At 52.0% G+C, this 12,001-nt stretch overlaps 1 protein-coding gene across 3 annotated transcripts in view; it reads left to right on the plus strand.

Annotated features, from left to right (window-relative positions):
- The window catches only part of POMGNT1 (protein O-linked mannose N-acetylglucosaminyltransferase 1 (beta 1,2-)), a 23,459-nt gene extending 11,812 nt beyond the window's left edge, over positions 1–11,647 (plus strand). For 2 of the 3 annotated variants that reach the window (XM_020877109.2, XM_070468218.1), the window contains 21 exons: positions 3,486–3,656; positions 4,265–4,379; positions 4,506–4,624; positions 5,122–5,187; positions 5,279–5,392; positions 6,141–6,258; positions 6,458–6,556; positions 6,716–6,843; positions 6,975–7,045; positions 7,274–7,349; positions 7,549–7,632; positions 7,722–7,763; positions 7,972–8,030; positions 8,387–8,459; positions 8,542–8,670; positions 8,755–8,880; positions 9,846–9,910; positions 10,098–10,142; positions 10,376–10,511; positions 10,754–10,863; positions 10,962–11,647. In XM_020877109.2, coding sequence (XP_020732768.1) covers positions 3,537–3,656; positions 4,265–4,379; positions 4,506–4,624; positions 5,122–5,187; positions 5,279–5,392; positions 6,141–6,258; positions 6,458–6,556; positions 6,716–6,843; positions 6,975–7,045; positions 7,274–7,349; positions 7,549–7,632; positions 7,722–7,763; positions 7,972–8,030; positions 8,387–8,459; positions 8,542–8,670; positions 8,755–8,880; positions 9,846–9,910; positions 10,098–10,142; positions 10,376–10,511; positions 10,754–10,863; positions 10,962–11,049 — 1,983 coding nt within the window. In that variant the 5' untranslated portion in view covers positions 3,486–3,536 and the 3' untranslated portion in view covers positions 11,050–11,647. Of the gene's footprint in view, positions 1–2,879; positions 3,012–3,485; positions 3,657–4,264; positions 4,380–4,505; positions 4,625–5,121; positions 5,188–5,278; positions 5,393–6,140; positions 6,259–6,457; positions 6,557–6,715; positions 6,844–6,974; positions 7,046–7,273; positions 7,350–7,548; positions 7,633–7,721; positions 7,764–7,971; positions 8,031–8,386; positions 8,460–8,541; positions 8,671–8,754; positions 8,881–9,845; positions 9,911–10,097; positions 10,143–10,375; positions 10,512–10,753; positions 10,864–10,961 lie in introns of those variants that run through there. The other variant, XM_020877110.2, reaches the window with a different exon arrangement.
- The last annotated feature ends 354 nt before the right edge of the window (positions 11,648–12,001 follow it).

The raw sequence follows: 12,001 nt of genomic DNA on the forward strand, positions 1-12,001 counted from the left end.
TCTGCATTTCTAACAAGCTCCCTGCTGGTGGCCATGTGGCTGGTCCAGGGACCACATTTTGAGTAACAAGGTTATAAAAGATGGGTCTAAGATGCTTGGATTTTATTCTATGGGCAATGAGGATCCATAAAAAAAAAAAAAACCAAAAAAAACTTTTTTGCTCTGACTTGATTTTGTTTTTTAATCCAAGTAATTCTAGTCCATGGCATCAGGAAGGTTTATTATTAAAAGATAGTTACCCTGACCTATGCTTTCCCACATCTAGTCCCAATTCCCAGAGGCAACCACTTTTAGCTATTTTTTCCTGGTGTTTATACTCATAGCTCCACAATAGGCTTTTATCACCATCTCCTGATTTTAAACATTGTCTACTGACTTCCTATTATGATACACAAGATTTACTGCACTTTCTATACTTCCCTCCTTCCATTGGCCCTATACATTTCTATCATTATTTTTTAGGTTGTTACCTTTGTAATTTTAAGTAATATACTTTTCTTTAGTATGCCTTGATCCATGAAAGGGTTTTAAATCAGAGACAGACAAAATAGACTTGCCTTTTTGAAAAAATACTCTGGATTGTGCAAGGAGAATTAAAGGGGTGAATATCTGAAGTCAAGGAGACAAGGTAGAAGGCAAGAAACTAAAATGTCCTGCACAGGGGCTGGTTGTGAAGTTGGAAAAGAATTAGACCTGAATGGAGGAAGAATCTTTAGAAGGTATGATGGACAAGACTTGATAACTAGTAACATTCATTTATCTATACTGTCATTCAATAAGTATTTGTTCAGAAAGCAAATGATTTCAAAAAATATTATGGAGAATCTGCTATGTTCTAGCCATGGTATGTGGTACAAAGAATATAACGGTGAGCAAACAGACCTGGCCTGATTGCTGGAGAGAGACAGGGAATTGAGGGTGACTCCCAGCTGTTTGACCTGATGCTATTCACCAAGGAAGGGAACCCAAGAAGACTGGGATTGAGGAGAGATGGTTCTTGCAGGAGTCTTGTTGAACTGAAGGGGCCTATGAGAATGTTCACACAATAGTTGAACACAGGTCTGTCTGGAGCTCAGAAGAAAGTCTGCAGAAATGAGTTTAGAAATCTAGATGAAAAAAAAAAAAGAAATCTAGATGGTTAGAGAGCTCATGAGAATGGATGAGATCTTCTATGAAGAGTGAGTTTGAGGAGAAAAGAGGGTTGGGGAGAACCCCTAGGGACACCTTTTTAAAATATGTTGGGATTTATTCTGTTCTAACACATACTTACTTATTAGAAGTCACTGATTGCCTGAACGACTAAGATAAGCCCTGTTAACATTTTGAGGATACCATCACACCATTTTAAGAAGCAGATGGAATACGGAGAGCTCGAAAAAAATCTAATCTATCTTCTGGCTTCCTCTGTGTCCTTTTAATCCACTGTCCACAGAACAGTAAATTTTCTCCTGAATTGAATTATATTGCTTCCTGCCTAAAACCGTGCCATGGCCACCCACTCATTTCAAATAAGCATCACCATCCCCTGGAAACTTTTTAGAAATGCAGTATTCTGCTTTGCCCTCCAGACTCCTAAATTAAAAACTCTAAGAATGGGGCACAGCAATCTGTTTATTTGTTTTTGTTTTTTTGTTTTTTTTAGAGCATTTTCAAGGCTACATGCTTTATTTTTTTTTTCCATTTATTTTTATTAGTTGGAGGCTAATTACTTTACATCATTACAGTAGTTTTTGTCATACATTGAAATGAATTAGCCATGGATTTACATGTATTCCCCATCCCGGTCCCCCCTCCCACCTCCCTCTCCACCCGATCCCTCTGGGTCTTCCCAGTGCACCAGGCCCAAGCACTTGTCTCATGCACCCAACCTGGGCTGGTGATCTGTTTCACCCTAGATAATATACATGTTTCAATGCTATTCTCTTGAAACATCCCACCCTTGCCTTCTCCCAGAGTCCACAAGTCTGTTCTATACGTCTGAGTCTCTTTTTCTGTTTTGCATATAGGATTAACGTTACCATCTTTCTAAATTCCATATATGTGTGTTAGTATACTGTAATGGTCTTTATCTTTCTGGCTTACTTTGCTCTGTATAATGGGCTCCAGTTTCATCCATCTCAATCAATCTGTTTTAATAACCCCTCCAAGTGATTCTAATGCAAGCTGAAGTTTGAGAACCACTGTGTTAAGCTAAATGCTTCGCACCTCCTGAACTTTATTAAGTGTTGTTATTATTATCAGTATAGTGAGGGGTTAAGAGGAATCTGGAACCAGACTACCAGGGTTTGAATTCTAGCTCTACCAACTTTGTGACACTGAGCTTCATTTTCTTTGTCTCTAGCATTGGGATAGTAATAGTTCCTACCTCTTGGAGCTGTTGTGTAATTAGATGAGTTAATATAGTACGGTGCTTACTTAGAACAGTGACTGCCATGCAGTAAGCATCATATATGGGCATCCTCATTTCACAGAGAAGGGAACCTGTGCTGAGACGTAAAATGACCTGCCCAAGGTCTAGAAAAGTGGTATAACCAGGTTTTAATTACCCGTAGTCTTCAATGGCCTCGCATACACTAGACCTAGGTGCAGCCTCGCTCAAGCAAAGGGAGGTGGGTGTCTATGTTCCAGGCCTGTCGCCCTTCTGACCCTGGCGCGCATCGAGGTCTAGTCCAAGGCTCTAAGACTCCGACCCAAATCGGGTTTGCCATCACGCGGTCCTGGAGGCCGGGAAGCGGCTCTCCCCCAGCCGCCCACCCGGCCAGCCGGCTGCAAAGCATCCGAGGGACGGGGCACTAGCAGGACTCGCGGGCGGCAGACACGGGCCGCCGCCCTAAGCGCCGCCCGCCGCCCTCTCACCCCGCGGCGGCGGCGGCGGCGGCGGAAGCGGGGAGGCGGGCCGGCCGGGCCGGGGCGGGGCGGCGAGCGGCATGGAGGAGGCGGAGGCCGCGGCGCGCCGGGCCGAGCTGTGCGGGCCCGAGTGGGGCCCGAACGGGGCCCGGGCTCCTTGAGATGTGAGTGTCTCTGGACGGGGTTCCAGGAGGGGTGGCTTGTCCCGGGCGGATCCCCCGACTGCTCGGGCGGCCCCGAGCCCCGGGAGGAAGAAAGCAAGGCCAGATCGGAGGGGGCGAGGGCCGAAGCGGATAGAGAATGGTGGTGTTGGGGGTTCGCTGCCCTTTGCTCACCCCAGCACTGGGAAGGCCTGGGGCTTCATTCTTTTAGGGACTGATGAGCCTGAGAGTCGATTATTTGGCCTCCACCCCTGGGACCGTGAGCAGTCCTGTCAGTTTCCCCAGCCCCAGGGGAGTTTCCAGGTGTTCTGACCCCTTTGAAGGTTTCCTTTCCAGAGTGGTTGAGCTACTTTACCTGGGTCACAGAGCATGAATGCCTGCAGGGAAGAATTCCTGGGAGGTCCTCCTTCATCTTCCCAGAAAACATCAGGCTCTGGGAAGAACACCTTACCCCATGTGACCCTCTGGTCTCCTCAGATTCCTGCAGGCATGGGTTGGCCAGGACAGTGGTGACCCCCGCAATACGACATGGACGACTGGAAGCCCAGCCCCCTCATCAAGCCCTTTGGGGCGCGAAAAAAGCGGAGCTGGTATCTTACCTGGAAGTATAAACTGACCAACCAGCGGGCCCTGAGGAGGTTCTGTCAGGTATAGAGGTGTCCCCAAACTCCCAGGGGCTCCCACTCAGCTTTGCCCCCAGCCTAGGCTAGGGTCACGGGACCTACCTTGGCTGGCCCCACCCCAGAAAGAGGCAGCAGCTTCCTAGAAGGGAAACTTCTTTGTCTCCCGTCCCTACCAGGTAGTGGTTCGGGCCCAGAGTTCTGGAATCAGAACCCAGGTACAACCTCCTAGGCTTCTGACAAAGCTAAAGTTGGATCAGGAAGGCTTTGCCCAGGGCACACACCTGTCGGACAGGCAGGGCTAGGACCCAGGTCTTCTGATTCCCCGTGTGGTTCTCTGGGACTGGCTCCATCTCTAGGAACTAATTGTGGAGGGGACCAAGGAACTCAAGGCCTCCAATGGAAGAATACAGGAGTTCTGGGTAGGGAGCGCCCTGATGGAAGGGGAATGCCTCTGAAAGAGGTGGTCATGAAACTGGACCCCAGTCTGGGGGAGTAGAACTGGTCACACAGAGGGAAGACAGGCAAACCCAGGTTCTCCCCATGTCATCACTTCAGCCAGAGCTCTCATTTCAGAAAGACCCTCAGTGATCTGGAGGGGATACACCTCTTTATCATCCCCGCCCCTCCCCTCAGACAGGAGCCGTGCTTTTCCTACTGGTGACCGTCATTGTCAACATCAAGTTGATCCTGGACACACGACGAGCTATCAGTGAGGCCAGTGAAGACCTAGAGCCAGAACAAGACTATGGTAGGGCCAGGCTGAGGCTGGGACTGGTGGTGGAGGGAGGTCCCCTGGGATACTCAGGCTGAAATGGCAGGCAGATCCCAGACTTGGCTGGAGGGACCATCTCCAAGACCTGTCACACCATCACAGATGACGCCCTGGGCCGACTGGAGCCTCCACGGCGCAGAGGCAGTGGTCCCCGACGTGTCCTGGATGTGGAGGTATACTCAAGCCGCAGCAAAGTGTATGTGGCAGTGGACGGCACCACGGTGAGTGGGCTGGTGCCTAGTGTAAAATATGTGAAATATATCATATGTAGCAGGTATTATCAAAAGTGATAATTAATATTAGTAGGCAGTTACTTCATTGATTTATTTATTTTTCTAACTACTTCCTACTGCCTTCTTTGATCTTGGCCTTGACCTGGACACTGGGAATCCAGAGGTAACCAGACCTGGCCCTTACTTTGAGGGGTTCAGTCTGATAAACTGTGACAGCTCCAGCATGAGGCAGAGATAGTCAAGGGCTCTAAAAGTCATGACAGCGGGAGCATATTGTAGAAAGATGGGATCTCTTTTCATGGGAGAACTATGGAGACCTCCTGAAGAGGTGGCCTTCAAGCTGGGTTTGAAGAGAACTATGTGACCAGAGGCAGAGGAAGGAGGGGAGGTTTTGTTTCATGCAGCTGTTGCTGTAAGTGCCCGTAAGACAGAGAGACCTCAAATGCCAGAATGAAGAGTTTGTCCTTGTCTCCACTACTCTGCAGGTGCTGGAGGATGAGGCCCAGGAGCAGGGCCGGGGCATCCATGTCATTGTCCTCAACCAGGCCACGGTGAGTTTCTAAGGGTTAGGGGACCTAGAGGGCCGGAGCTAAGTCCTCCTTGCTGGTGACACTAACTCACAAGAGGTGTGTCTCCTGCCAGGGCCATGTGATGGCAAAGCGGGTGTTTGACACCTATTCACCTCATGAGGATGAGGCCATGGTGCTGTTCCTCAACATGGTGGCACCTGGCCGAGTGCTCATCTGCACCGTCAAGGTCAGTGGCTTGCCCTTGGCCCCATTCCCAATGCCCCTAATTCAACTCTGCTTGTGGCCCTGGGTTCGTGCCCCTAATATAGCAGAGTGGCAAAAGCCTCTGGAGGAAGGTGACCAGATTCTAATCCTAGCTTTGTCAGTGGAGAGCACGACAGAGTCCCTACCCTTATGGAGTTTATACCCACAGGGCAAGATCAACAGAAAGCAGCCAGATAAATCTATAATGTCAGGAAACTATAACTTACATGGAGAGGAAAATTAAGCAAGGGAGACAGGGTGATGGAGTGTGTTTTAGAAAGGGAAGGCCTCTGTAAGTGAAATGACGTGTGCACAGAAAGCTGGAAGAAGTGAGGAGTGAGCCATGTGAATATCTGAAGAAAGAGCATTCTAGATGGAAAGGCAAGCACAGAGGCCCCTAATTGGAAAGGTGCTTGGCCTGCTTGCGGAACAAGCCTGCCAGTGGAGCTGGAGCAAGATGGGGGAGGGGAGGAGAAGGGTAGTAGGGGGATGGCAGGGAGATGGCAGGGGACAGAGGTGGGTACTGTGTGGGACCATGGTAATGACTGATTAGCCTGGTGACCTTGAGTGAGTCTCAGAATCTAAGCCTTCAGTTTTCTGGGATGTGATAATTCGAAGAGCTGATTTAAGTAAAAGGTTTTACATGGTGCTTGACCTGTAGTTAGTATTCCCTGAGGTCAAGTCTCCTGGAGCTATGCCAGTCAGGTTGATCACCTTCTCTGGTCTCCTAGGACGAGGGCTCCTTCCACCTCAAGGACACCGCCAAGGCTCTGCTGAGGAGCTTAGGCAGCCAGGCTGGCCCTGCCCTGGGCTGGAGGGACACCTGGGCCTTCGTGGGACGAAAAGGAGGTGCCGGCACCATAGGCATTCACCCTGTAGTATTCAGGGCCTGGGAGGAGCAAAAGTTCAGGAGATGGGGTGGAGTAGGGGTCCGATCGAAGCTGGTGGTGGTGGGCTGGATGAAGCTGGGCCAGGAGACGGGAAGAAGATCCAGAACTAGAGCCTGGATCTAGGGCCCCCATTGCCCCTCATTTCTGCCCCCTGCCAGGTCCTGTGCTTGGGGAGAAGCATTCTAAGTCACCTGCCCTCTCCTCCTGGGGGGATCCAGTTCTGCTGAAGACAGATGTGCCGCTGAGCTCAGCTGAAGGTGGGGTCAGTGGGGGCTGGGCTCCAGGGCAGTACCTGGGCTGGGGGTAGGCATTTGGGTTCTCTTTACAGGGCTTCGTTCTCGACTGGGTGTCTGGTATTCTCCAGACCACACTGGCCTCATTCTCCCATCCTGTTGACCTCATCTCCCCCCCGTCAGAGGCAGAGTGCCACTGGGCAGACACAGAGCTGAACCGTCGCCGCCGCCGCTTCTGCAGCAAAGTCGAGGGCTACGGGAGCGTGTGCAGCTGCAAGGACCCCACCCCCATCGAGTTCAGCCCTGACCCAGTGAGTGGGGCTTTGGGCAGTGAGGCCCAGACTCTTCCCCAGCTTGCTGGACCTCAAGGAAAGGTCCAGGGTGGGCTTTTCCTGCCCCAGCCTGGGAGGGAACCAGGAGCTGAACACTCTTTCTCCCTCAGCTCCCAGACAACAAGGTCCTCAATGTGCCTGTAGCTGTCATTGCGGGAAACCGGCCCAACTACCTGTACAGGTGAGCCCGGGAGTGGGCTGTATCTAGCACTGAACAGGAGGTTGCTAGTGGTGGGAACCCCAGGCTCATGTACCTGCAGGAAGAATGCTTGAGGTGGGTGGAAAGGCAACAGATTCTGGGTCCCTTCACCTATGTGGGTGAACATGGGGAGTTGGGGCCCATCTGTAAGTACAGAGGAGTCCTGATTTGGGGGGACAAAGAGGTCTAATCCATCCCTGGGCCCCCCAGGATGCTGCGCTCTCTACTCTCAGCCCAGGGGGTGTCTCCCCAGATGATAACAGTTTTCATCGATGGCTACTATGAGGTGAGTGGGGCTTGGGGGCTTTGGGCAAAGCAGAGTGCAGGGTTGCAGGTACTGAGTAGCAATGATCACAGAGGCCTGGCAGGGGAAACAGCCCAGGTAAGGGCTGTGAAACATGCAGGGCTTGACGAGACAGAACCTGCAGAGGTGGGCCGGGGGTGGAGTTGAGGTTGGGGGCTGACATGTTGGCCGTGCCCCTTAGGAGCCGATGGATGTGGTGGCGCTGTTTGGTCTGAGGGGCATCCAGCACACTCCCATAAGCATCAAGAACGCCCGAGTGTCTCAGGTACCACCTGGGCAAGGATGGAAGGGGCGGACACTTGGCTCCACTGTTCACCCCAAAGCTCATGTGCCCTATTCCTACTCCCCACCCAGCACTACAAGGCCAGCCTCACTGCCACTTTCAACCTGTTTCCGGTGAGTAGTAAGGACAAAACTCTTGGACTTAGAGGGGGAAAATGAGCATAAGTCTGGTCTTACTATATAGCAAGCTCTTCCTCTCTCTGGGCCTCATCCTCCTGATATGAAAAATGGGGGCAGTGCAGCCTGAGAAGTGGGATGGAAGTGGGAGCGACATGGGATGAGAAAGCCCCCTAGGGCTCATGTTGTCCTCCTCCCCCTTTAGGAAGCCAAGTTTGCTGTGGTTCTGGAAGAGGACCTCGACATTGCTGTGGATTTTTTCAGGTGAGAGGGGTGCTCCTCCATGCAGCTCCAAGCTGCATGGGGCCTCTTTGCTTGACTGGGTCTCCAGGGAGGAAGCCCCCCCCCCCCCCCCGCCCGCTCCAGTGGGGGCTCTTAGAAAGCTTTCTGGAGGAAGCAGGCTCCAAAGTGGGGGGAATGCCTGAGCAAAGGTAGGCTGGCTGGTGTTGGGGCAGGAGGAGAGAGCAGAAAGGATGAATGGAAACAGAAGGGATGAATGGGGTTTGAGGGGAAGGTGGAAGGAGGCATGACTCCTGAGTCCCATCTCCAGCTCTTCCAGCATCACTGTGTGACTGGGTTTGTCCTTGCCCCTCTCTGAACCCCTGGACCCTGCCTCTCAGTTTCCTGAGCCAGTCCATCCACCTGCTGGAGGAGGACGACAGCTTGTACTGTATCTCTGCCTGGAATGACCAGGTAGGCTGAGCAGCCAGGGGTCAGCTGAGGGATGGGTAGAGGCCCCAAGCTAACACTTCCTCTCGTGGCCGCCTGTCCACAGGGCTATGAGCACACGGCGGAGGACCCAGCACTGCTGTACCGTGTGGAGACCATGCCTGGGCTGGGCTGGGTGCTCAGGAAGTCCTTGTACAAGGAAGAGCTTGAGCCCAAGTGGCCCACACCAGAAAAGGTGCCCTGGCAGGGAAGGGTGAGTGGGCTGGAATCCCCTGCCAGCTCGAACCTCTTGAACTCTGAGTGTCTTCCACGCTGCCAGCTCTGGGACTGGGACATGTGGATGCGGATGCCAGAACAACGCCGAGGCCGAGAGTGCATTATCCCTGACGTGTCCCGATCCTACCACTTCGGCATCGTTGGCCTCAACATGAATGGCTACTTCCATGTGAGTAGGAGGCAGGGGTGTTGGGGCAGGGGGGCACAGTGTGGTAGATGGGTCAAGAGCATGGGCCCGAGCAACCTCAGCTCTGCCACTCACTAGCCAGTTAGCCTTGGGAAATTATTAGTAACTGCCTTTTGCATTAGTTTCTTTATTTGAGAAAGGAGGATAAAAATACCACCTACCTCACAGGGTTGTGAGACTTAAAGAAGTTAGTATGAGTAATATGCTTTGGACTGTAAACATTATATAAGGGTCAGCTGGTATTATTTTTATTATTGCTATTCTTAGCACTAGACTGTGGGTGTGGGGAGGGTATTTCTGCAGCCACGCACTCGTCCAGCCCTGCGAATTGTGCTTTCTCCTATCCTTATAAGTGCTGAGGGTGAAGCCTCAGCCTGAAGTGAACAGGGAGGGCCCCAGTCCCCACCCCTTCATGGCTGTGTCCAAAGGGCCACTCCCCAGTTATAGTCAGGGAGACCTTGAGAGAACCCAGTGTGAAGGAATGGACAGCTTGCAGTTTGGAACCTCCTAGAAGCCAGGAGCACCTTCAGAGGCTGGTTATTATAAGACCCCCACTCATTTCTGAGAGGAGCAGGGAGTGACCTCCTTTCCCTCACCCTCAGCTCCTTAGTCATGAAGTTCCCTCCCTCCCAGTCCTACCTGTCGCTTTGCAAGCCTCATTCCCAGCTTCTGTGGCCCTGGAACAGCAGGCCCAGGGAGAACCACTGGAGACAAGGACCAGCTCAGGGGTCAGTAGCATGAGATGTCAGTGTGAACTCTCTGGCAATTGTGGAGCCAGATTAAAGCTAGTAGCATGCTGCCAAGAGGATGAGGAAGACAAGGAAATTAGAGGGACTTCTATAGGTCTAGGACTTCATCTGTGGGTCTCATGGATATGTGGTGGGTCGGCAGGCAGGTGTGGGCCAGCCGGGGTAAGGCCCTGCTTTTTACCTTCACATCCCTTCCAGGAGGCCTACTTCAAGAAGCACAAGTTCAACACGGTTCCAGGTGTCCAGCTGAGGAACGTGGACAGGTAGAGGCTGCGGACACAAAGGGGAGATCTAGGAGTCTTGATAACCAGTACTTGACAGGCCCTTTCCACCCTGGGGCTGGTGTATTTACCCCAGCCCTGTTGCCCCCAATCCCCATGTGATCCCTTGAGGGGTTACCCCTCCCCTGGACTGATCCCCTCCCCTGACTCAGCTCTCCTTCTCCTTCAGTCTGAAGAAGGACGCTTACGAAGTGGAAGTTCACAGGCTGCTCAGGTATGGCTGAGGGCAGTGAGAATATGTGTCAGGGAGTGAGGAGAAGTCAAACACTGGGAGTCTTGGCCCCAGAGTTTGTGGGGCCCAATGCAAAATGAAAACCAGGGTCCCTTGTTCAAAAATTATTAAGAAGTTCAAGATAGCCACAGTAGAGCATTAAAAGCACAGGGCCTGTGTGACAGAGTCATGAGGTGGGCCTTGTCTTGGCCTTTCTCCCCCGCCCCCTGCTGCAGCGAAGCGGAGGTTCTGGACCACAGCAAGAACCCTTGTGAAGACTCTTTCCTGCCAGACACAGAGGGCCACACCTACGTGGCCTTTATCCGGATGGAGAAGGACGATGACTTCACCACCTGGACTCAGCTTGCCAAGGTGCTCCAATACCATACCTCCCCCAGGAATACCCTTTCCCAAGATACAGGGAGCCTTTCTGGAGTCTTGTACTTCAGAAACTTCTCTTCATACTCTCAGAGCCTCTCTTCTAACCCCCTTCACAAATCCCTAGTCTTGAAGGTGCTGTCTCTTGCAAATTGAGATGGCTGCTGAGTGGGGTGGCGCTGGGCCCTCACCACAGCTCTCTGACCGATGTCTTTGCCACCGCCCCCCCTCCCCAGTGCCTCCGAATCTGGGACCTGGATGTGCGTGGCAATCACCGGGGCCTGTGGAGACTGTTTCGGAAAAAGAACCACTTCCTGGTGGTGGGGGTCCCAGCCTCCCCGTACTCGTGAGTGACCCTATCCTGTCCTGGGAAATGGAGACTCATGGGATTTGGCGATGTAGCTAATGACTGCTTCCCTGTCCATATTCCTATTCTTTTCTCAGGATGAAGAAGCCACCATCAATCACCCCAATTTTCTTGGAGTCACCCCCAAAGGAGGAGGGAGGCCCAGGAGCTGCAGAACAGACATGAGACCTCCTCCAGGAACCTGCAGGGCTGGGTACTGTGTACCCCCAGGCAGGCTAGCCCTTTACCCAATCCTGTAGGATTTTGTAGACACTGGCAGGGGCTGGGTCTGGTTTGTTTTTAACATGAGACTTAATTACTAACTCCCAGGGGAGGGTTCCTCTGCTCCAACACCCCTGTTCCTGAGTTGGAGGTCTATTTATTTACTTCCTTGTCGGGAAAGGGCAGGAGAGTACCTGGGAATCACTGGGATCCCTGGGCAGTGCATCCTGTCTTTTGCATACTCCCTCCTCCCAGGCCTGACTCAGAATCTAACGTATTTATTGACTGTCCTGAGGCCTTGGAAACAGCTGGAACCTGGAGGGCCTTGATTCTTTTTTTTTTTTTTTTTTTTGGACTGGGGTGCTGCCCTGAGGGTGGGGCAGGCTCTTACTCAGGAAACTGCTGTGCCCAACCCATGGACAGGCCCACCTGGGGCCCATCTGCTGATGCAGACTCACTCAGAGACCCTCAGACACTGAACCAGGCCTCTTCTCAGCCTCCTCTTTGTCCAGATTTCCAAAGCTGGATAAGGTGGTCATTGATTAAAAAAGGAGAAAAGCTCTGGGGATGTGTCTTGTGACTGTGTGTGTATGAGAGAGAGACACACACGGATGGGTGGGAGAGAGAATGGTCATGATAGATGGTGAGTTTTCTTTACTATCCTCCTCAGGTTTATTTTCCACTTGGGCTTCCCTTGTGGCTCAGTTGGTAAAGAATCCACCTGCAAAGTGGGAGAGCTGGGTTCAATCCCTGTGTTAGGAAGATCCCCCGGAGAAGGGAAAGGCTTCCTACTCCAGTATTCTGGCCTGGAGAATTCCATGGACTGTATAGTCCGTGGGGACACAAAGAGTCAGACACATCTGAGCGACTTCCACTAGTGCCATTTGGCCACCAGGGGATGCCCGAGTCTCAAACT

Source organism: Odocoileus virginianus, chromosome 5, assembly GCF_023699985.2.
Source record: "Odocoileus virginianus isolate 20LAN1187 ecotype Illinois chromosome 5, Ovbor_1.2, whole genome shotgun sequence".
In the NCBI taxonomy this organism is placed as follows: domain Eukaryota; kingdom Metazoa; phylum Chordata; class Mammalia; order Artiodactyla; family Cervidae; genus Odocoileus; species Odocoileus virginianus.